The sequence below is a fragment of the Leopardus geoffroyi genome, chromosome D3 (genome assembly GCF_018350155.1).
Source record: "Leopardus geoffroyi isolate Oge1 chromosome D3, O.geoffroyi_Oge1_pat1.0, whole genome shotgun sequence".
NCBI lineage: Eukaryota > Metazoa > Chordata > Mammalia > Carnivora > Felidae > Leopardus > Leopardus geoffroyi.
This window is the reverse complement of record NC_059339.1, coordinates 56,199,149-56,222,250: the sequence shown is the minus strand read 5'-3', so window position 1 is coordinate 56,222,250 and position 23,102 is coordinate 56,199,149. Positions and strand designations below refer to the sequence as shown.

General features: G+C 41.9%; 1 protein-coding gene across 3 annotated transcripts in view; it reads right to left on the bottom strand.

Annotated features, from left to right (window-relative positions):
* The window catches only part of MAPRE2 (microtubule associated protein RP/EB family member 2), a 158,264-nt gene that overhangs the window by 125,110 nt on the left and 10,052 nt on the right, over nt 1-23,102 (bottom strand). For all 3 annotated transcript variants that reach the window (XM_045458797.1, XM_045458796.1, XM_045458795.1), the window contains one exon: nt 5,554-5,615. Coding sequence is in view for 2 of the 3 variants with exons in the window: in XM_045458796.1 (XP_045314752.1) it covers nt 5,554-5,615 (62 nt within the window). In the remaining variant the exon portion in view is untranslated. The remainder of the gene's footprint in view (nt 1-5,553; nt 5,616-23,102) is intronic.

Sequence of the window (23,102 nt, the reverse complement as noted above, 5' to 3'; positions counted from 1 at the left end):
ACAGATCCACTTCAGATCCTCTGTACCCCCACCTCTTTGCCCCTCCCCCAATAGTGGGTGCGGGCTCGCTTGCTCTCTCAAAAATAAACACACACACACACACACACACACACACACACACACAGCCAACCCCAAGGTCTTTGCTGGCCTGCCAAGGCCCTTCTTCATCTATCTCTCACTACTGATGCTGCTCACTACTGAACCTCTTTTAACTTAGCCAATATGCCATACGCTTCTCTTATTTTCTTTCCAAGTTTCTGAAGAGGCTGCTAGTCTTTTTACCTGAACAACTCTCCCTTCCCTGCAGTCCCCTTCTCAACATCTGCTGCGTCCTCCTTTTCCTTCAGGTCTTAGAGAAGAGGTCCCTGCCTCTTGGAAGCCTCGTCTCATCTCCCTGCTCCAGTTGTGGTCTCGTTGTCGCTGCTGGGGGCTCCCGTGGCCTCCTGCACTTCTCCCAATGCAGGAGGCCCTGCTTAGTTCCCTGTCGGGGGCTGCCTGATCCGTGACTACTCTCTGCATTGGGCCATAGCTGCATCAGGGTGGAGACTCTGAATTTCTTGCCCAAAATGTACCCTCTGCCCCTTGAACAGTGATGGGGCCATGGTCAAGGCTTAATCTTTAATACACAATTTTAAAAAATTGGCCTTACTACCATGTTCATAGACCGTATGAAATAAGTACTGAAGAGTGAAGAACCATGAATAAAACCTTCTAAATTGCTCCTTAAGCATAATTAAATGAAATTCAGAAATGAGAATATTAAGTTATATACCGGATACTTTTATAAATGTATTCTCAGGGCTCCCAGGCGGCTCCGTCGGTTAAGCGTCCGACTTCAGCTCAGGTCATGATCTCGTAGTTTTTGAGTTTGAGCCCCACATCAGGCTCTGTGCTGCCAGCTCAGAACCTGGACCCTGCTTCAGATTCTGTGTCTCCCTCTCTCTCTGTCCCTCACCTGTTCTCTCTCTAAAATAAATAAATAAATATAAAAATAAATAAATAAATAAGTGTATTCTCGTATCATTTATTGTCCTGAGTTTTAAAGGGTAACCTCAGTAATACACAAAAGGACCCCTGTCAAGAACCTGTAGCTCTAGGTGGGAAGGAGAAAGAAAAATACTTGCTGAGTGCCCATGATGTATCCAACACTTACGTTTCTTCCAAGTGTTCTTACAACAAACTCAAGATGTAAAAACTCATGTGGCCAAGTTATTTGTCCAGATGCTAAAGGAGGAAAATGGCAGATGTAGAAATTTGTTCCACATTTCCCTCTCTACTAATCTATCCATCACTATTTTAAAATTTAATTTAAAATTTAATTTAGCTAATTAGGGGCATCTGGGTGGCTCAGTCAGTTAAGTGTCCGACTTTGGCTCAGGTCATGATCTCGCGGTCCGTGGATTCGAGGCCCGCGTCGGGCTCTGTGCTGACAGCTCAGAGCCTGGAGTCTGTTTCGGATTCTGTGTCTCCCTCTTTCTCTGATCCTCCCCTGTTCATGCTCTCTCTCTGTCTCAAAAATAAATGTTAAAATAAATAAATAAATAAATAAATAAATAAATAAATAAAATTTAATTTAGCTAAGTAAATTAAATTTTTAAATTAAAATTTAAAATTTAAATTTAAAAATGTAATGTAAAAATTAGAATTTAAAGTTTGTTAGCAGTGGTCTGAAATGGATATGACACATATTGCTTCTACATGCAGAAAAAAATGCATGGGCTAATTCTCTTTTTAGTTCTTATTACCCCTATGGTATAGGTAGAAAGGGAAAATTGCAGCACTGAGCACAGAACAAGCAGTGAGTGAGTCAGAAGTCAGGGTCTGGTGCCTGGACTTGGTCATCAAACATCCAGTGGTAGGTTTGTCACTTAACTGTCCTCACCCAAGAACGTTTATCTTTAAAATGGGGGGAGTTGGATTAGACTAAGGTTCCTTCCAGCTGTTTAAAGAACAAGATGTAAATGAAACCCTTTTAATTCTTAGTGATTTGCTCTAGTCCTCAGCTGGTGAGGGCCAGGGATCCCAGCCCTAGCTCAGTGTATTCTCAGTGAATATACTCACTGAGGACTGAGTGGGGATGGGGCTAGAAGTATAGGCTAATTAAAAAAAGTTTTTTAATGTTTATTTATTTTTGAGACAGAGAGACACAGAGCATGAGCGGGGGAGGGGCAGAGAGAGGGAGACACAGAATCCGAAGCAGGTTCCAGGCTCTGAGCCATCAGCACAGAGCCCGACGCGGGGCTCGAACTCAGACTGCGAGATCATGACCTGAGCTGAAGTCGGCCACTCAACCGACTGAGCCACCCAGGAGCCCCTAGGCCAGTTTTAATCGGAATGTTGGGTCAGCCAACTAGAATAACCTTCAAACTTACAGAAGCAGATCTCCCGCAGATTATGAAAAGGAAACTAATGAGGAAGACTGTCAGAAGAGCAGCCAAGTAAAAGCTCCACTTCCAGAGAGGACCCTGGCTTTATCCCTACCCCCAGTGGATCCTCTGCTAGATAAGCCATCCTACTTAGTGTATTTTTTTTAAAAAAACAGTCAATTCCATTAGATGCTAACCTTTAAGAGCTCTATCTTATTTACCCTTATAACCTTAGCTTTTAGCGTAGCACCTGGCACATAGTTAGCTATCCATAAATGTTTATGGTATGAACAGCCAATCTCCCCAACATGAGTATCCCAATCCAGCTCACCTCCAAGGTTCAGCTCAGATGCCACCTCTACCCTCCAACCCCAACCTTTCCTTCAACCTGCCCTCCCAGGCTCCCGACACATCTTTCGGTATTCCTCCTACGGTGTATCTCATTTTGTATACAGTTATAGAGATTACATTTACCTATCTTAGCTTCCCAATAAGGTCAGACTCTCTGAGACATGAACTATCTTCTGCTCACTATGGAAACTCTACAATATATAGTTTAGAGCAGGCACTCAATAAATGTGGGAAAAGCTTATCATTTTTTTTATGTATATCAAAGCAAATAGCACTGTTTTTTTTACATATAGGAGACACTCAAATATTATTGAATTACATGCTCTTTCTGATCAAGTTGTGGTGAGGCTAGTACTCTCAGTGTGCTAAGGACTCCAAACCTTTTGTGAAGAAATATGATAAACTAGTTTAAAAGTCTTAAGGATGGTCGTATCTTTGAATAATCCACTTCTAGGATTTTGTACTAAGGAAATCAACAACAACAACAAAAAGATACAAATTAGACTGAACCAAACCAACAACAAAATTGGAGGCTACTATGGTATAATTGATATAATAGTGTTCCAAGGATAGTTCTGAAGATCTTCAAAGAAGCTTATGACTAACACTAAGTAAAACACAAAGTTCACATCCAATATAGAAAAACAGGAATACTTGTGAGAAAAGAAAATATGCAAAAAACTGAAGTTATTTTGGGATGGTGTTGTTATGGGTGATTTTCTTCTTTCCAAACTTTCTTATAAATGTATCATTTTTATAATAAAAATTTGGCATAATCAACATTTATCTTTCCTTAATGTGGCTACATTTTCCATAGATAGTTATTTAGTGAGGACCAAAGCATAAAACTGAATTGTCTACTAAACAGCTATGCTCCAGGATTTAACTCCAGGATTCAAAGGAGACCTCACTAGGGAGGCTATTCTGGGTCATAAGGTAAAAGGTACAGGCATTGTTGGGCATAGTGCAGAAACAGATTTGGATAAGGAGCAAGCAGCTAGACTCAGTCAAGGATTCTCAGGAACCACACAAGTGAGTGAGATGACTCACTCAAGCAACTATTAACACTAGTTTCTGAGAGGGTTAAGTAAGGAGGCTGCAAGCCAGAAGGGATATGAAGAGCAAGGAGAGGAATTAAGAACAGTGGTCTTCTTGTTAAGGGGATAGGAAATGGTGGAGAACTATTATCTCACAAGGTTCTACAAACTATGGCCTGCCAGCCAAATACCATCTACTGTCTGTTTCTATAAATAACGTTTTATTGGAATACCGCCAAGCCATTATGTATTGTCCATGGCGGTTTTCACACTATAAGTTGAATAGTAGTGACAGAGACCGTATAGCCCACCAGGCAGAAAATATTCATGATGTGGCTCTTTACAGAAAAGGGAGCATTTGTCCTGTAGTCCTAGATATAAAGACATTTATAAATAGACACCCCATTTAGGCATTGGGGTACCTTTTTCTATTACTTTTTGTTTGAACATACCGGTCTAGGAGATAGGCATCTATAGAATTTATCATCCAAATGCAGATAATTTTGAGGGTGAAAGGGGGTGCTCATGAGACCATGCTCCCAGACAAAGAAGTAAACCAGGACTATCCCAGACGCATGGGCCCCCTACCATAAGGGCTGGTAGCAAAACAAGTTTCAAAGAGCACTCAAGGTCTGCTTTAGGCGTATGAAGCAAGCTCAGATGACTCTCCTGGTCTCCTTGATTCTTTCTACTTTAATTGCCCTCAGACGCCTTTCTACTTCCTTCTGTCCCAGCTCTGGTCCTTGAAAAGTCCCGCTGCTTGGATACCACTCAGAGTTCAGGATCTCCATTTTCATTAGAGCAAAAGGAAAAAAGTTTATTCATCCCATTTAAATAAATTATTTCACATCACTACAAGTAAGAATTTTATACCTGCAAATTTCACTTGGTTTGATATCAAGATAACTCCTTAAAATGCTATCCTTTGTTAGTATTTAAGGTTTCTCTTCTCAAATAATTAAGAAATAACCATTAATCATAGCATTTATCACAATGAAACCCCAAACCAAATATATTATCCATTGATTTGAGCTTTTAGTAGTGAAACTTTTTTTTTTTTTTTTTTTTTGGTAAAAATTTTTGGTGTTGGGGGAAAGAAATAAAACTAAAGATGTTTAGAGCATTTTTGGTGAAGTCTTGGACGTTTTACTCAGACTTCTCTGAACAACAGTAGCTCACAGCTTTGAAACCTCTGTGGATGGCTTTCCAAAGATTGCCATCTGGTGGAATTTCAGTTAATTGTTCCTTTGTTCTAGGGAGCTGCTGGAGGTGAGTGAACCTTGAAGGCATTAGAGAGACTCAGAATACCAGTGAGAGATAAGTGAAGTTCAAATGATAGGGTCTCAAACACAAACCCCAAACTGAAAAAAAAAATGAGGCTTTGAGTCTTTGTCTCCTTCCCAAATCCTCTCCACTCCCTATTGTAAAGTCTGAGAATTTGCCTTGATTTTGATTATAAATAAATGAAATAGAATATTTGTTCACAAATAATACTGAATGTCCTGAGATTACTTGATTACATCTTGATATTCTCCCTTCACTTATCATTAATAATATCTCCAAAAGTAAACTTTAATTTGCTTGGCCATTTTTAGAGGAATTGCTGATAGCGGTTAATTAGCCCTTGATACACTTGAGAGATGGATTATAGTTTGAAAAATAATGTTTTAACGGAGAATGTTTACTGGAATACTTTAATTGTAAAATGGGATTTTGAAAATAAATTGTTACAAAGGCACCAATACTTCAATTCCATCAGTAGACAAGGATTCCCACACTATTTTATATTTAAACCCTACCTTGAGCATCCAGGCTCTCTCCCTGGCTGTCGAGATGAACCGTACCGTTGAGAAGTGGGATTCTGGGATAATAAGAAAAAGAAAAAGAACGTTTAATAGGATGAAAACATGGGAGCAAAGAGTTATAATTGAGTTCATTGGGTGTAGTTAGCTATGAAAAGGGACTTCGAAACGTACACACAATAACAAAACACAGTTGGTTTTACCACAGGGGAGAGATTAAGTTAGGCAAGCAATAGGGTTCTCAGTCTCTATTTTAGATTAATTTTTAGGTTGATTATGGTTTGTGAGTATTTAGTATAATGTCAATTTTATGAAAGTAATTTCTTATCTTTTCACCTTTCCCTGTGATAGTCTGAGGCAATGAGAATTCATGTGTTAGCAGGAAGCAGAGCCTCTATGGGGTATCAAAGGTCAACATCAAACTTCCTGAAACTTCAGCTTATTTTCAGGGTTTATTTTTTTCAGAGTACGCTCCATGCCCAGCACAGAGTCCAACACAGGGCTTGAACTCACCACCCTGAGGATCAAGACCTGAGCAGAGATCAGGAGATGCTTAACCCACTGAGCCACCCAGGCATCCCTATTTCAGGTTTTAGATCTAGTATCAACACAGGCTTATTCTTCTAATCAGAAGATATTTTTTAATAGTTTAAAACATTTTTAAATAAATTTAAAAAATAATTTCTTTTTGAGAGACAGACAGAGCCAGCAGAAAAGGAACAGAGAGGGAGACACAGAATCCGAAGCAGACTCCAGGCTCTGAACTGTCACCATGAGCCCTACACAGGGCTCGAACCCACAAACAGCGAGTTTGTGACCTGAGCCGAAGTCAGATCTTTAACCGACTGACCCACCCAGGTGCCCCAATAGTTTATTCATTTTTCAGACAGCATGTAAGAGCACATGCTTGCACGCGCACGCACACACACACACACACACACACACACACAGAGTGGGGGAGTGGCAGAGAGTGATAGGGAGATAGAGAATCAGAAGGGACCGCTCTGCTGACAGCAGAAAGCCCAATCCAGGGCTGGAACTCACTAACCTGGAGATCGTGACCTGAGCCAAAGTCAGACGCTTTACCTACTGAGTCACTCAGGTACCCCTAGTCAGAAGATTTTGAAAGGCTAGGCATTCTAAACAATGCCAGGATCCAACTTAAAAATATATATACCAACAAATGATAATTTGTGTCAATTAGCTATTTCTCTTCCAAACATGCTCTAGCTAAGTGAGAAGACAGTAAACTGACGAAGGACGGATCTAATTCTTGAGGCTAAGAAATGTGTCTCAATTCCAGGTTTTGAGGATCCAGTGTCAGGGTGGGGAGTGGATGGTTACTGGGGAGACTGTTTATGGCTCAAGCTGGTGCTGCTGAAAAGGACCCATGATGTATATGTGCACAAGCCTTAATGGTCTTTCCACCCCCCCAAGGAACACATCAGAAATGACTGCTGCCTTCCACCTAGGCCCTCACCCTGCACACTGCTCTTCTGAAATGGTCCTGTAACAGAAAATACAAATGCCTTTGGTGCCTACTTGGTTTTTTAAAAAGTCAATTGCATAAAAATCAAGTATTTGTGGCACACCTGATGCAACATGATTAATCCTAGACACAGTTCTGGAGATGTTGCCGGGAGATTTCTTTAAAAAAAAAAAAAAAAAAAAAAAAAAAGGAGGCACTTTACACCTTTTCTATAAGACCAAATGGAGATAAGACAGTGCAAGGAAAAAAAAAAAATAGAAACAAGATAGTAGGTGCTGAGAGAAGTAAAGGTAGGAGCTGATTTTTCAATGTTATACTCTCCAGTAATGGAGCTTAGAAGGCATTTGTAAATTTGGCTTGTTTAAAAAAAAAAAATCAGAAAATTTAATATACATGGTCTTGAGGACCGAACTCCGGTAACAATTTTTTCTTTCCAAGAGAACAAGTAGAATTTCTTTAAATATTTTAGGGCAGAGTTTAATTGCATAGGTATTTCACGTCTTTCCATAAATCTAACGATAGTTGATAAAAAAAAAAAAAAAAATCAGACAAAAAAATCTGTTCCCACCCATGTCATTTTCCTAAGTCCTCCAATCTTCCAGCAATTAATTGAATTACGCTAAAATTTTCATTTACCTTATTTAACTATGTTACCGGGGAAAGGACTGGCCACCCAGCTAGGAAGCAAGAGTACAAAAGTTCCAAGTTTACCTATAAACTAGATAATTCACCCTTTGAAAATTCAGGATGGGCTGTATACAACTGGTCTTCTTCTGCTGACAATGACCCCTTGCTCATTTTCCAACAGCTGTAATGGGTCAGTTTGAATGGGATCATTTACTGAAAACTATGCACCCATCATTTCACACATTTTATCTGATTTAATCTTCAAAATCTTAATACCAATTAAGAAACTGAGGCTCAGGGTGGTGGTGCCATATCCGGGGTGGTGGATCAATGTCCCTATCATGCATCTAGAAAGTGACCCTTTCCGACAAGAGTCTGATAGACCCAAGTGTCTGCTCAGCCTTTCATCCATAGGATGCCACTGTAAAAGCCAGGCCTTCGCCATAGATTTGAAGGCCACAGACAGTCTTTGCTCTGCTCGTGGCAGAGAAGTGCTCAATAAGGCACAACCTTGCAAGGTGGCAGGTGAGGCAGTTTTGTCTGTGATGTGCGACAGCAGCAAAGAGGTTCTTATCCATAAATTTCATACTTGATGTAAAAATTAAAAATGGAGCACGGTATAAATACAAAATAGAAAACTATGAGAAACATAGAAAACCTTTGAGACCTAGGGCCTGGCAAAGAGTTCTTAGCCTTGATACCCAAAACACAATCCATAAAAGGTAAAGTTAAATACACTGGACTTCATCAAAATTAAAATCTTTTGTCCCTGTGAATTGGATGTAAATACAAGGTATAAACTAGGAGAAAGTACTTGCAAACCATAGATCTCACAAGAGGACTGGTTTCTAGAATAAAGAGTTCTGAAAGCAATTAAAAAAATTCCGTTGAAAAGTGGGCAAAAGACGTGAACAGGCATTTATCAGAAGAGGATATATAGTTAATAAGTATATGAAATGATATTTAACATTAGCCATTATGTGGGTGAAAATTAAAAACCATAATGAGATATCACTACACACATAGCAGAATGGCTAAAATAAATAGTGACAACTTGAAATACTGATGAAGATGTCAAGAAACGAGAGCAGTCACATCACTTATAAGAATGTCTAAGGGTTCTGCTACCCTGCCAAACATTTGTTTTAACACACAACTACCATACAATCCACCAATTGTACCTCTAGGCATTTTTCCAAATTAAAATGTACATTTATAGCGGTTTTGTTTGGTTTTAGCAGTAGTCAAAAGCCAGAGACAACCCAGATGTCCTTCAATAGGTTAACGGTTAGTCGAACTGTGGCACATCCCTACCACGGAATGCTACTTAGCAATAGAAAAGAACAATTCATACATACAACTTAGACCAATCTCCAGAGAATTATCCTGTGTGAAAAAAGGCAATCCCAAAAGGTCATATACTGTATGATTACATTTATCTGACAGTCTCAAAATAAGTATAGAATTGGAGCACAGATTAATGGTTGGGGGGTAGAGAAAGAGAAGCAGGAGTGGCAGGAAGAGGGGGTGATTATAAAGAGGCAACATAAGGCATCCTTGGGATAGAAATGTTCTGTATCTTCAACGCGTATTAGTGTCGATATCCTGGTTGTGATGTTGTACGTTTGTAAGTTGTTGGGACACCTGGGTGGCTCAGTTGAGTGTCCAACTCTTGATTTGGCTCCAATTGTCATCTCCCAGTCATAGGATCGAGCCCCCTGTTGGGCTCTGCATGGACAGTGTGGACCCTGACTGTGACTCTCTCTCCCTTTTGCTCTCTGCACCTCCCCGCTCCCCAAATGACCAACATAAAAATATGTGAGGGGGAGAACAGAGTAAAGGGTACATGGGAGAGAGCTCCATATCGTTCCTTACAAGTACACGTTAATGCACAATGATCTAAAAACAAAAAGTTTAATTTAAAAAAGATTGGCCAGTAACTACAATTGAGGGGGAAGCTCTCTTATTTTCTTACCTTTTTAGAGAAGAACAAAATCCCCCAAACAGTGGGCAAGATGGGGTTGGGAATTTGTCCCACTTCGCACAGATCCAAGAAAAAAGCTCACCCACGGTTCTAGCATGCAGAAACCACTGCGAACAGTTCACTCCTGCCTACCTTAGAGTTCTCTATCATCCCCCTTTTCCACATTAACCTTAATAAACTTTCATTTAAAGTCAAAGTATCGATACAAATACACTCAAAACCAGAACTAACTTCTAAGTAGTTTGTTATGCTCTGCATTTTTGAAACGATCTCTCCTACCTTCAGGTTCAGGCGATCCAAGAATTTCCAACAATTCCCACCCTTATTGGCTCAGGACTAGCATTTCATCCCCCGCGGTTCTCGTAGATGACAAGGTAGGTGTTCTGTATTCTAAACCGTGTCACACTACAGAAGAGCACAACCGTAACCACCCCTACACAAGCATGAGCTTACAGGGTTTTCTTTTACGTTAGAAGAGACCACGTTGACTTCTACTCTTCCTATTTTAAGCGCTAGGCAGCTTCTCAGAAATAAGCCAGCCGCTGTCTCTTGGCCTTCTGGTTTTAACTGCAGAGAGCAGGTGTCTTTGTTAGAGTAAGAGTCACGACACAGCCAAACTCTTTAACAGAGCACATTCTCAGTTACTATAAAAGTCTATTTTCCTTCATCCTCTAGCAAATCCTAGAGGATCCTCTTTCTTTGAAGAAACCTGGAATTCTGGCATCCCATGTGTGGGGCATAGAGCATCTGTCCTAGCTTGAGAGTCCCCTCTAGAGACTGCTTCCATGTCTGGCCATATAGCCATAGGCACTTAAGAGGTATCAGAATTAAGAAGGGGTTGTAAAGACTTTCCAATCATGCCCCACCATTGAAAGATCTCGCTCTTTCTTCAGTGCCCTGTATCTAACCAGTGAGGCTTCTGATCAGTGCAAGGTTAAAGCATTCTCTGCACAAAAGAGATGGGAGTCACAGCCTCTCCAGTTGCTTCTGGCTGTATTTTCTGGGAAGGGGACACTGCTGGGACATGAACTGAGGTTTTCCCCTCCAGAGAAGGGCCAAGTGATCTCTGGACCTTCAGAATGAGCTGTATCCTCAATTCCAAACTCCTGGGGCTGCTGTGAGATATCGAATCACTCCAGTTATAAATCACATGCTTTAGTGTGGGAGGTCCACAACTTTCTAGGAATAAAGCAGAATGTAAGCATTAACAGAAAGTCACAGACTATTAATCCTTAGGCTGATCCTACTCCATATTAGCCTTCTGAAGAGTCCTGCCTCCGCCAAGCACCACCTCAATCATTGGCCTCGGTTGGGTTGGGTGGGTTGGACTCAGGGCCTTCCCCAGAGCAGCAGCAGGAGGTCAAGAGCCCGCCCAGTTCAACTATCTCAGGGGACCCAGAGGCATGACTGCCGGGAAGCACAGAACTGAGCACGCACCAGGGAAACCAAAACCAAATGAGATTATCTGGCAAGTAAAGGAGGTCAAATTACACTGACTCTTGGGCACTGAGTGTGGTACAACACATTCCTCTCCTTAAGCAAGGCAGACTACAAAATGACCCATATTGTATATTTAAGTGCTTTTGAAAAATTATAGCTGGCGGATAAAAGGATTTTGGTGGAATACATTAAGAACGGTAATGATGTTAAAACTTCTTTTGGTCGTGTGATTTAGGCTTCTATAAAAATAAAATATAATCCCCCCAAACGGTCTTAAGTCATAGCTATAATAAAATAGAAATTCAGTTAATTTCATACAAATGGAGCCTCACCCCCTCTTAGAATCCTCCTTTATCCATCTGCTACTTCCCATGCGAACCAGGATTAAAATAATTTGAGAGTGCCCTTTCTATTCTAGAATAGACTACTCACAGTGCTCAAGGCATGAAAGTAAAATAAAAAAGACAGACCTGAGAAACTACATGAGAAATGCCATATGTATTAATTCTGTGAAAGGTTCTTAATAATTACACGACTTCACTATCCTCTTATCTGTTTATAATCAGATACCCTTGAAAATAGTTGGAATGGAAGAACGGCTCCTTTCCTCACAAGTTGACTGCTAATAACACGTAGCAGAATGTTCGTGAATAAAGAAAGTAGCACAGTGAATGGGATCAGATTCATTTTAAGAGCCCAGCATCCTAATTTAGCCTTTGGGTTATAGTGGAAACTAAATCCTCCCCTTACACGTGTCCTGTCTTTATGGTCTTATTCTTTTGACCGTCCAAAGAAGAAATACAATAACAAAGTAGAAGTATTGAATGGGTAACAGGAAATTTAATAAGACTTTGGCCATAGCAAGAAGGTTAGGATACCAGGTACGAAGGGTTGCTAAGACCTCTCTCAAAAGGTGGATAGCCATTGTCCACTTGTAGTGTTGTGTGGGAAGATTTTCAAACTAACATTTTCAGCAGTCTGTTAGAAGTGTTAAGTGGATGGAAACTACTTGAAATACGCAGGATTATTTGCTTAGCCTCTACCCCCAGGTTTTCTGTTGGTGCTGATGTGCATCCTATAATGCTCATGTAACCACCACCAACACTGTTTTGGTGGGGGGTCCTACTGTGGAGTTTTCTAGAGGAGACCCACTTACAAAATATTCAGGGGCTGGATCAGTAATCATTTAATGGGGAAATTTAGGCTGAGTTCCACTCATCTGGAATCTAGTGACACTCCAGAACAGAAGTACTGATTATGTTATCAGGGATCAAACTTGGGTGGGTGGGTTGTGGAGTGTAGGGAAACAAACCCCCATCTATTCTAAGAACTAAATCTGGGCCAAATACCCAACTTGAAAAGTTTCCTAAAGCCTTTTCTTTCCACAGTTATGCAGGTCTATAGCTCTTCCTGTTTTTTTGTAGTCTATTGGTTTATTAACACGAATACAACATGCACATAAGCAGTCTGTTATTTACTTCACTGGGCAGCCTGGCATTGGGATTGGGGACTGATGGCCAGCTGGGTTGCTCTTTCCACAAGGGCTCTGAGGTGCTTGCAGGAGACGTTGTGAGCAATCTCTACACAGTAAGATTTGTTGCACATCAGCAGCACTTCAAGCTTCTTGATGTTGTGGACCAGAAACTTGGCGGAAGGCACTGGAGAGCATGTGCTTGGTTTTCTTGTTGCTCCTGTAGTCAATGTCGGGCACAAGATCGGGCCCTTGAATCTTCTGTGTACCCTATTGTCAGTGCCTCTGGGTTTCCACCAACTGTGCTTAATTTTGACACCTCGGTCTGACTGGTGCCAGATGAACTTCTTGCCCCTCTTTTTACCAAACTTGGGCTTCACCAGAGGTCTGGGGGCGGCAGTGGTCCCAACCAGGAGCTGGCTTCCACCCCTGCAGGCAGCACCGGGGAAGAGGATGGCTCTCCATTTTGTAAAAATGTTTCACAGACATCATCTCACTCAGATCTTGAAATCTCAATTCTTCCTCCACAGGTTCACTGTGCTCGCCTTTTGGCTACTGCCTTTTGCTCCTTGATTTTTCTTCCTTAGAAACTCTCATCTGCTATGGAGTTGCAGAGCCCTCTAAATCAGCTTTCCCCCAGATGGTTCCCCTCACTCTCTGCCTTCCAGGGGGTGTTTTTAGACATTCCCTCCTGGTCATCTCCCTCCACCTCAAAGAAATTAAATACTACCGAATAGATTTTATCTGTTAGGGTAGAGCTTTAGACGGCCACAAACCACTGTAATATCTGATTTTTGTCCCCATTGAGAGGGCACGCTCCAATCCAATTGAACAAAAATATCACGCAACATCTCTGGGCTGAGATGTAGGGATACAACCAGGAACCAGGTGGGCCCTGTCCTCCTACTCGGTTAGATACAAAACCCTTTTTTGCTTAACCCCTAAAAAGAGTCATCAATCACAGGAACTTATGGTAGGAAATCACACAGCTGATCAAGGACAGAGCTGGGACCCAAACTCGGGTCTTCCGAGTTTCAAATCACATGCTTTTCCTATGAATCTATTCTGACCCATTCTCCTTTTTTCTCCCCTTAGCTCAGGCTTTCTTTGCATTTTAAAATTCAATTTCATATTTTTGGAGCAACAGAGCACCACGTTTTAATCTTCATAATTTTTTTATGCAGTTCCTAATTATTCATTTGTGTAACATTTATTGAACCCATGAGAACAGTTACCGCTTACGTGCGGCTTCTATGTGTCAGATGCGGTCCTAAGTGTGTTCCCTGAATCAGCTCATTTACTTCCCGCTGTAACATTCTGAGGGATGTGATTTCTTATTTTCATCTTACAGCTACATGGAGGCTTGTGGCAGGGCCAGGACTTGGGACCTCGTGAACATCACGTTACGTACCTTTTGTGTCCTAGGCACCCTGCTAGGTGCCGGGGCTCTAAAGGGTGAGAAATTTACAGTGCAGCCATCCAGGGGCTAATAGACACACTCATAACTATACCATGAGGCTGTGAATGCAAGCATATTGACAGGGAGGGTCAAGAACAAAAAGGAAAAATGTATGACTGCTGTTTCCTGGATGATCTGTAGGATTTGAAGGCCATTGTTTTCCTCATTCTGAAAATTAGAGAAAAAGAAGTATTTTCCTGCTCAGGTTCCTCTATGGCAGTGCTTTTCAGCTTTCGAGTCAGCCAGGAATCTTAAAATTCAGATTATGATTCTATAGGCCTGGGGTGGAGTCTGAAATTCTGTCTTTCTAGAAACTTCTAGATGCTGCTCCTGGTCCAGGAACCACACTGAGTTGCACAGAATCTGTTCTCAGAGCTCTTCCCACAATCTGCTATGTGCTGATCGGGGCTGCACTTAGATGGGCCATCCACTCAGACGATTCCAACTGATGTAAACTCATTTATAGCTCAGACCCTGTCACCAAAGACGATCAAAGCAAAATTTAGGAGGTAAGTCCATCCTTGGGACACATTTTTCCTTGCTCCACTGCTCCCCCCCAACATCCCTAATCCCCCAGTGGTCACGTACTCGTCAAGAGTTTCAGGTCCTTAGAGAAAGTTCTCTGCTTTCCAAGAGGATGTGTAGCTAATTAACTAATCTGTGCAAATGCGTTGGGGAGTGCTAATCACAACCATTTGTTATTTCTTCTCCTGCTGACCCAAATGGCTGGTTCTGGCTTTGGTTACACTGGGGCCCTCAGTGAAGCCATGTTTATCTTCCCTTGCATAGGGAAGGGACTCAGCTGAATTTACTGCACATACATCCTGCTTGCTTGAGACACAGGAGGATGCTCAGGTGAGCTAAGTAGTCTCTCTAAAACAAAAAGGGAGCAAAAGAACTTAAGTTTGCAGAAGCTAACTCTTTTGGTAAGTCTAGTACACTTGAACTGTCATTTTGCCTAAAAGAATCAGGTTCAAAGTAGGTTTTGAGATTGCCAGCACTTTCTAACAACACTCCTGGACAAGTCATGACTTCCCCAGGTGCACTTGCATTTTTTTTTTTTCCTAACTTTTAATGTTTATTTTTGGCAGAGAGGGAGACACAGAATCTGAAGCAGGCACCCGGCTCTGAGCTGTCAGCACAGAGCTTGATGTGGGGCTTGAACTCACAAACCAAAAGACCTGAAGTCAGATGCTTCACCAGCTGAGCCACCCAGGTGCACCTCCCCCTCCCCCGCCTTTTTAAATTTTAACTTGCATATTCAAACTGAGGGAAAAGAAGCAACCATTCATGTCAGAATATTAAGAGTCCTCATCGGTGATGGGCTGTATACCAAAATGGACTTATCAACCCATTTTTTTGAAACCCCATTCATCTTTCCATGGGAAATAGGAAGCTGTTACGATTGAATAGCTTTATGAACACAAGGAACTTTGAGGGCTACGTGGAGAATCCAACTCTCCTTTGTAAATCTGCCTGGTATAAAGGGCACTGGACCTGGAATAAATTCCCTGGGACTGAGGTTCTCCCCCTTATGTGAACTGTGCATATACCATTTAAACTCCAGGCTCCAGGGGTGCCTGGGTGGCTCAGTCGGTTGGGCGTCCGACTTCAGCTCAGGTCACGATCTCGCGGTCCGTGAGTTCGAGCCCCGCGTCGGGCTCTGGGCTGATGGCTCAGAGTCTGGAGCCTGTTTCCGATTCTGTGTCTCCCTCTCTCTCTGCCCCTCCCCCGTTCATGCTCTGTCTCTGTCTCAAAAATAAATAAAACGTTAAAAAAAATTTTTTTTTAAACTCCAGGCTCCAGCTTTTATAGTTTCCTGTCAAGTGCAGCTACTTAGAGTGTTCGTGCTACATAGAAGCATCCTTTACTGCAAATTTCTCTGTAAATGGGAAACACTCATGATCATCATCACTATTAAATAATCGAGTTTGAACCACATCTCCCTTGTCAATTGGATCTGAATATTAGTTACAGGATCAGGAAGTTGAAGTACGATCAATTATGGCAAAAACCAACGGCTTGGAAAGAATGGGAGAGAATGCCCATCTGAAGGGATCTTGTGGGTGTGGCCTTGAGCAGGACCCTCACTCACAATAGGTGAAGCCTCTTGTGCTGCCTCTTCTGTAGTCCGTGACCTCAGCAGGTTCCACGGCTTGACCACAGATCTATTAAGGTTGGCAGTGGAGGGAGAAAAAAAAAAAAGCAAAGAACAAAGCTGTCTTTTGATCACAAGTAGAACTTTCCCTGCTAGCTTTAGGTCAAATGCTAGTTAGATCAGGCCATTGTAGGGATTTCATGCTTCGCAGACATGACTGCACTGAATGCAGGGTTTTAAGATCCTTCTTTCTTTCAAATCTTTTCAAATCTTCCTAGAGAAGCTAGTTTTTCTGCCTTTTGGTTCCTCCCCATCCCACAAGGTGCTTCCTTTCTGCTCCCCATGGGGAGATCTACCGCACCCCTGGTCTTCCCAGGAGCACAAGGTGCTGGAGAGCCAGGAGGAGGAGGGCCTCTTGTGTCTGCCTGTACTTTGGGGCAGCTCAGTACAACTCATTGCTGGACTGGATCAGTAGTCTCGCTTGTCCAGGTCTTCCCTGATCTCTAACAGGGTAAGATCTACGACCTGTGTATAGCTCAGCCCAGGCCCACTGAGGGAGAGAGGACCAAATACTGACAACCAGGCGTGTGGGGAAAAGGGAGCTCAGCAGGCGGTCTGAGTGGATGCTCTTTAAAATGTGCCTGCTCTGCCAGAAATCCCACCACTTTCCTATTTGGATCTACAATGGCCTCATACGTCAGAAGCTTAAATCCTACCACTACTTCTGCCCTGTTGCAATTTAAATAATTCACAGTGCTAACGTGCTATTGAAAGGATTTATTTTCCTCATGTTTTGAAAAGCTCATGGGTTCTCTGAAGTACAGTTCCCATTACATTTCCTATTATAGTTCATTCTAAGAGATGGATTCACAACTACCTTTTGGAGCGCTGGGATATCTTGTGGGGGAAGCAGAGGGAAAGGGAAGATACCCTCCTAACCGAGGAGGCTAGAGGTCACAAGTGAATTGAGTTGTTTGCATTGCACCTGACGCAGAGTTGGGACACAACCCATGTCCCCCCCACAATCAATTTAAGTTGACTTGTTAATAAGAACAGTAAGAACGATGTGGTATCTAACTTGCAAAGATTGTGTAAGCAGAGGAGAGGCCAGCATTCTTGGTCTTAACTCCTAACTCATGCTTATTTCTCTTTTGAAGATTTTGGTAGATATTACTGCTTCCTCTTTGAGTGTATTCTTTCTCTAAAACTTTAATTCCTCATCAATGGAATTTAACTTCCTCTTAGTTTTTTAAGCTCTAGAGCCTCTGTTCATGATCTTTAGGAGATAATTTTTTCAGATAGGGAAATCAAAGTATGAAAGTCTCCCCATGCCATACAAAAGTAACAATAACACAGTTATTAACTACTTAACTTTCAAAAACAAACTCCCCAGAATGTGAAAAACCAAAAAATACACGTGGCTTTTAAATTCTAAGAGCAACGCTCAAACCACGAGCTCAAACCCTCATACGAGCTGAGGGTTAAAAGTCTCTTTCCTTTGGGAGGGGCCAACAAACCCCCCTGGGAAAATATGACTCAAAAGGACTTAGGCTTGAGGTCACAGTGTACAGAACACAATTGTTCTCCCCATCCTGCATGGCTCACCTGCGTCAGATTGCTCAACAAGGTACACTCTGAAGATGTCAAATGACTCTTAAAAACCCCACCCAAGGTTCCCTGTCTGGGCGAAATTACGATGAATAGCATCATCAGACACGCAGATAAGCAGCTTAGAACAGAATAACAATGTAATACACTCTTCCACAAGAGAAGCCACACTCAGATGCACACTCAAGCTGGTGTCCATGGTGATGGGTCAGCACAGCGACAGGCTCCCAAAGGGGAAAAGAAGCCCCACATTCTTCAATATAGTTATACTCCCCGTGGTCTATGGGGCTAATTGTGAGAGCTGCTGGTAAGCAGTACCAGGAGCCTCTGGTTCCTTTCAAATAAGACAAACAATAGCCTTGCAGGACAGACATTTCTTGTTTCTGGGTACAACTTGATTCCAAAGCCCTCATCCGTCTCCTGCTAATTCAAAACAGCAGCCTCCCGGGCTAAGCCTCATTCTATCAGATTGTTCACCCTTGAGTTCACAAGACGTTCCTTCCACAATGAAAGGACCAAGTGGTTCCTGAACACAGAGAAAGCTCCTGTTTAGCTGCTGTTTCATTTTAGTAGGAGTTCAGAAACATCACTGTAGAAGTACTTGCTCTTTGTGTACAGTTTTAAAACCAGTATCTGGAAAAAAGAAAAAAAGTCCTCAGGGTATCAGGGGTTCACTTTGAAAGTGGGGCTGGAGGAAAGGCAGGATGGTGGACAAGAGTTCTATCATGAGATTTTTTTGGATAACAGATTTTTTTTTTTTTTTTTAATGGAAAAGTGACTTATGGTAGAATTCACGATAAAACACATTGTAACATCTATCAGGATTAGAAATGGTTTTGCAGCATTCCACCATTTACCTTTCCTAACACCTACGCGTATACTCCATCAGAGAACCATTAGCTTTAGGTCTTGCCAAACGCTTGCCAGAATCTGCCCCTGCAGGTTCCCTCAGAGATGTTGGTGTTTAACAAATATTAAATGCCTTAAACAAAAAAAGATGAAATTCCAACAGTGGCCTTTCTGGAGTTATTCACAGAAACAGAAGCATTTCTCTCCCCTCAACCCCCAGTAGGTTTTCCATAGTCTTTACTATGCAACAAAAGATTCCCAAACATGAGCTAGTGACCCTGAGAGTCCTACCTAAATACCCACTTTCCCAGCACGGAAACAAAACTTCCACCTATCTCTTTTCACCTACAAAGCAGTGAGGTCAGAACATGACAAAACAACTCCAAATATTGAATGCTTACGTATCAATTATGCTCCACTCGGACCTGGGGGACGTAAAGATGAATACGAGTCCATCCCGACCGCCAACCAACTTATGTGCTGGGGAGGCCCATGTGTGGGGAATTAAAGGCAAACTGCAATGAGTCACCTGACCTATCCTGGATGGGTGGGGCTGCGGGAGGTGGGGAGCGGTAATGGCTAGGAGGTTAGGAAAGGCTTTCCAGAACAGCCTTTCTCAAATGTTAATCCAGAACACCTGAGAATCTTACTACAGTGCAGATTCCGATTGAGAATGTCTGGGGTGGAGCCCAAGCTTCAGCATTTATAAGATGTTCCAGGTGATGCAACAGCCGCTGGTCCGGGGAGCACACTCTGAGTGGCAAGGACCTCGAGGAATGAACACCTGACATAAGACAAAGGCTGAGCTTGAGTTAACCAAGGAAAGACGCCTTGGGCAGAAAAACATTCAGAGACATTGAAGCTAGAAAGATCATGCTGGATGTGGGGAGCAACATTCAGCACGGTAAGGGAGAGGTTTATGTGAAACATTGTTGAGTGCGAATACAGTCAATAAAAGCTTTACGCAAAAATGGGAAAAAAAAATATTTTTAATAGTTGAACGGAGGTGGTAAGATTAGGAGTGGTCCCCCTCATGCCCCTTCCTCATTGTTGTCAAACTCTCGCTCATGAATTTTGTGTGGCATTTATTAAAACAACCACAGAAGGATATATTCGTTTCTCTTCCACGTGCTGGTGAGGGGAATTCTGTACTGGGGTGTCTTTTGACAAAATGACCACTTGGCTTCCTCCAATCTGGGATTATGCGATGGGCTAAGATACACAGTTACTTAGTGACTGATGGCAACGATTATGTGGTGACAAGGTTATGATCACTACAGAAAAAGCTGTGTTTTTGAAGGAATTATATTTTATAGAAGGAGCCAAGTAATTAAAAACATTGAAGCGTGTTTTTATAGTCCATCCATAAAATTTCACCTGGGGAAAAAATGCGAGAGGAATTATATAGAATTTGGACAGAAGAAAAACACCAAGCATTGTATCTTTTGACTTCACAGAGCAAAGAGTGGCACCCCGGTGAGGAATTCATTGCTTGGTGTCCCAGAGCACCTTGCTGTCACAGGAAAGGGGGAGAACTTTTAAGTTCCTGAGGGTCAGAAGGGAAGGTTGTGATTGCTAAGGATATATGGCCAAAAGCTATACGTCTCTAAGATATGTGCTCTGTGGTTCCATTCCCAGGGCATACATGGAACTCTTAAAATTAACATCACCTTTCTTCCAAATTAGGTGTGTTGTAGGAAACTACATATGTAATATTTAGTCAACTGCCAGCCATACGTGAAGGTCACTAAACAAATTTATGTGTCACTCTACATATTATAGTCTTCATAAAGACTCACACATTGTGCGAGTCTTACAAGAATCCTGTGAGACAATGCCGGGCTCTAGTGTCTCAAGTTGACAGATGAGAAAACTCAACTGGAGGGGCATTGATGAAGGATGGTAAGTAACATCTCCAAAGACAACCAGTCAGTCAACAGCAGAACTAGTTTTAAGCCTCAGGCCGTCCGATGTTCTTGCTGCAGTTCCAGAATTTTTGCTGTGACACAACCCTGTAACTTCTTTTTAAAAAATGTATTTATTTATCTTGAGAGAAAGAGAGCACAAGCAGGGAAGGGGCAGAGAGAGGGGGAGAGAGGGAGAATTCCAAGCAGGCTCCACGCTGTCAGCGCAGAGCCTGTTGCAGGGCTCAAACTCACAAACTGCGAGATCATGACCTGCGCAGAAGTCAGATGCTTAACCGACGGAGCCACCCAGGTGCCTCCAGAACACTGTAACTTCTTAAAAGAAACAAAAACAAAAAACAGGTGGGCAGGCAAAGGATGTGAAGATTTCGAACGTGAAAGGAATCAAAATCTATGGAAACTTTTCTCTGAGTTTTTAAAACTCAGAATTTCACAGACCAGTTTGGAGCTTGCCACAGGCTCACACTGCATGCCCTCTGTTCAGTTTTGTTTTGTTTTTTTCATGTTTATTTATGTTTGAGAGAGAGAGAGGCGGAGAGAGAGAATCCCAAGCAGGCTCCTCACTGACAGCACAGAGAGCGACATGGGGCTCAGGCTCATGAACTGGGAGATCATGACTTGAACGGAAATCAAGAGTCAGACCCTTAACCCACTGAGCCACCCAGGCGCCCCGCCCTCTGTTCAGTTTTAAAGGAACCTAAGGATGTAAATATATAAACATGTGGTGCTGGCATATAAATATCCACTTACAATATATGAAATGAAGAAACACAGATTTGCTGGTGACTTGAGGCCCAGGAAGTGTGTGCCACTTAATTTATGGGTTATTGATGAAAGACAAACCAGGATGTTATTTATAATAGGCTGTCTGGTAAGTCCTTAGGTCTTTTTTTTTTTTTTTTTGAATTTTTGAATTTTAAATTTTTAAATTTTTTTTTTAATTTTTTTTTTTTTCAACGTTTATTTATTTTTGGGACAGAGAGAGACAGAGTATGAACGGGGGAGGGGCAGAGAGAGAGGGAGACACAGAATCGGAAACAGGCTCCAGGCTCTGAGCCATCAGCCCAGAGCCTGACGCGGGGCTCGAACTCACGGACCGCGAGATCGTGACCTGGCTGAAGTCGGACGCTTAACCGACTGCGCCACCCAGGCGCCCCTTAAATTTTTAAATTTTTAAAAATTTTCAGTAGGTTCCATGCCCAGTGTGGGGTTTGAACTCATGACCCTGAGATCAAGAATCATATGCTCCACTGACTGAACCAGCCAGGCATCCCATGAGAGTCTTTTTCATACTTATACTTGTCTTATTTTGTTAAATATGTAGATTACAAAACAATATTAGAAATGGTCATTTAGGATTCTCATAAGAAAACAGAAATATAATAATTGCATATCAAAGATATTTGATGAAAAGAAACTATTTCTTCTTAGGTGTTAAAAGGGAATTTTGTTAAGGATTATTTCAACACAGTATTAAATCAAAAGGCCAATTTATGTGTGAAAAAGTGAATCCTCTGTTTCAGGGTTTCTCAAACTTTCACGTGCATGTGAATCACCTACAGATCTTGTTAACGTAAGGACTGGTTGCCAAGGTCTGGGGTCAGCCCGAATCCTGCATTTTAAGACACTCCTCTGGCGTACTGAAGCTGCAGGCCCGGGACCTCACACAACTAACAAGGCATCCTTGGAATCCCCTGGGAGTGAACTTCCTTGGAATCACTAGAAATCATCAACTTTTATTAGCAATGTCATGCTAACAATCTACCTATCAAGGTATCTATTGAATTAGAAGGCCTGTAAAAAAAATAGAAGGTACCTTTCAATAGCTTACAAAATAAGATGGCCAATTTTCTAGTTCTAGTTTCTACTTATTTCCCCTCATTGTGCAGAATACTGCAGATAATAGCTTGATTTTTTCTTCCGTAGGTGAAAGCAGGGCAGACATTTTAATGTATTACCTTGGACATAGAGTCTCAGATCAGATATTTTACAGACCAGAAAAGCTAGGCCTTGTGACATTTATGATGGGATCAAAGTAGGGTTGCAAATTTGGAGAAACCAAAAAAGAGATGAGAAACACTAAACAAAATTCCAAACAACCAAAAAAATGGGATGCTCAGTTACGTTTGAATTTTAGCTAAAAGACTAATTCTTTTAGTATGAGTATACCCCATGTAATACATATATGTAATATATGGGACATAGTTACACTAAAAAAAAAAAAATCATTGCTTATCTAGAATTCCGATTTAATTAGCCATCCTGTATTTCACCTGGCAACCCAAGAGAAACGCCCGTTCCCCCAAATTCTAACTTACCCTGAAATGCTGAGAGAACAGGTAGCGTGGAGAACGAACAGACCCCCTGACAGTGCTGTTTAAACACTCTAACTGCACCGAGAACTGCTTTCCGGATTTGCCAGTAACACATACAGCACTTGGTTGTTATGCTGTTGATTTGTGGAAACTCCTTTTAGAAGATTTGTGCCCAGAAGACTCCACTTGAGAAAAAAGTTGTGATAGAAGGCAAGCTGGAAACTCACAAAAAAAATCTTCCGTCAATAGTTTCCTTTTGGGGAAGGACCAGGGGGAGCAGA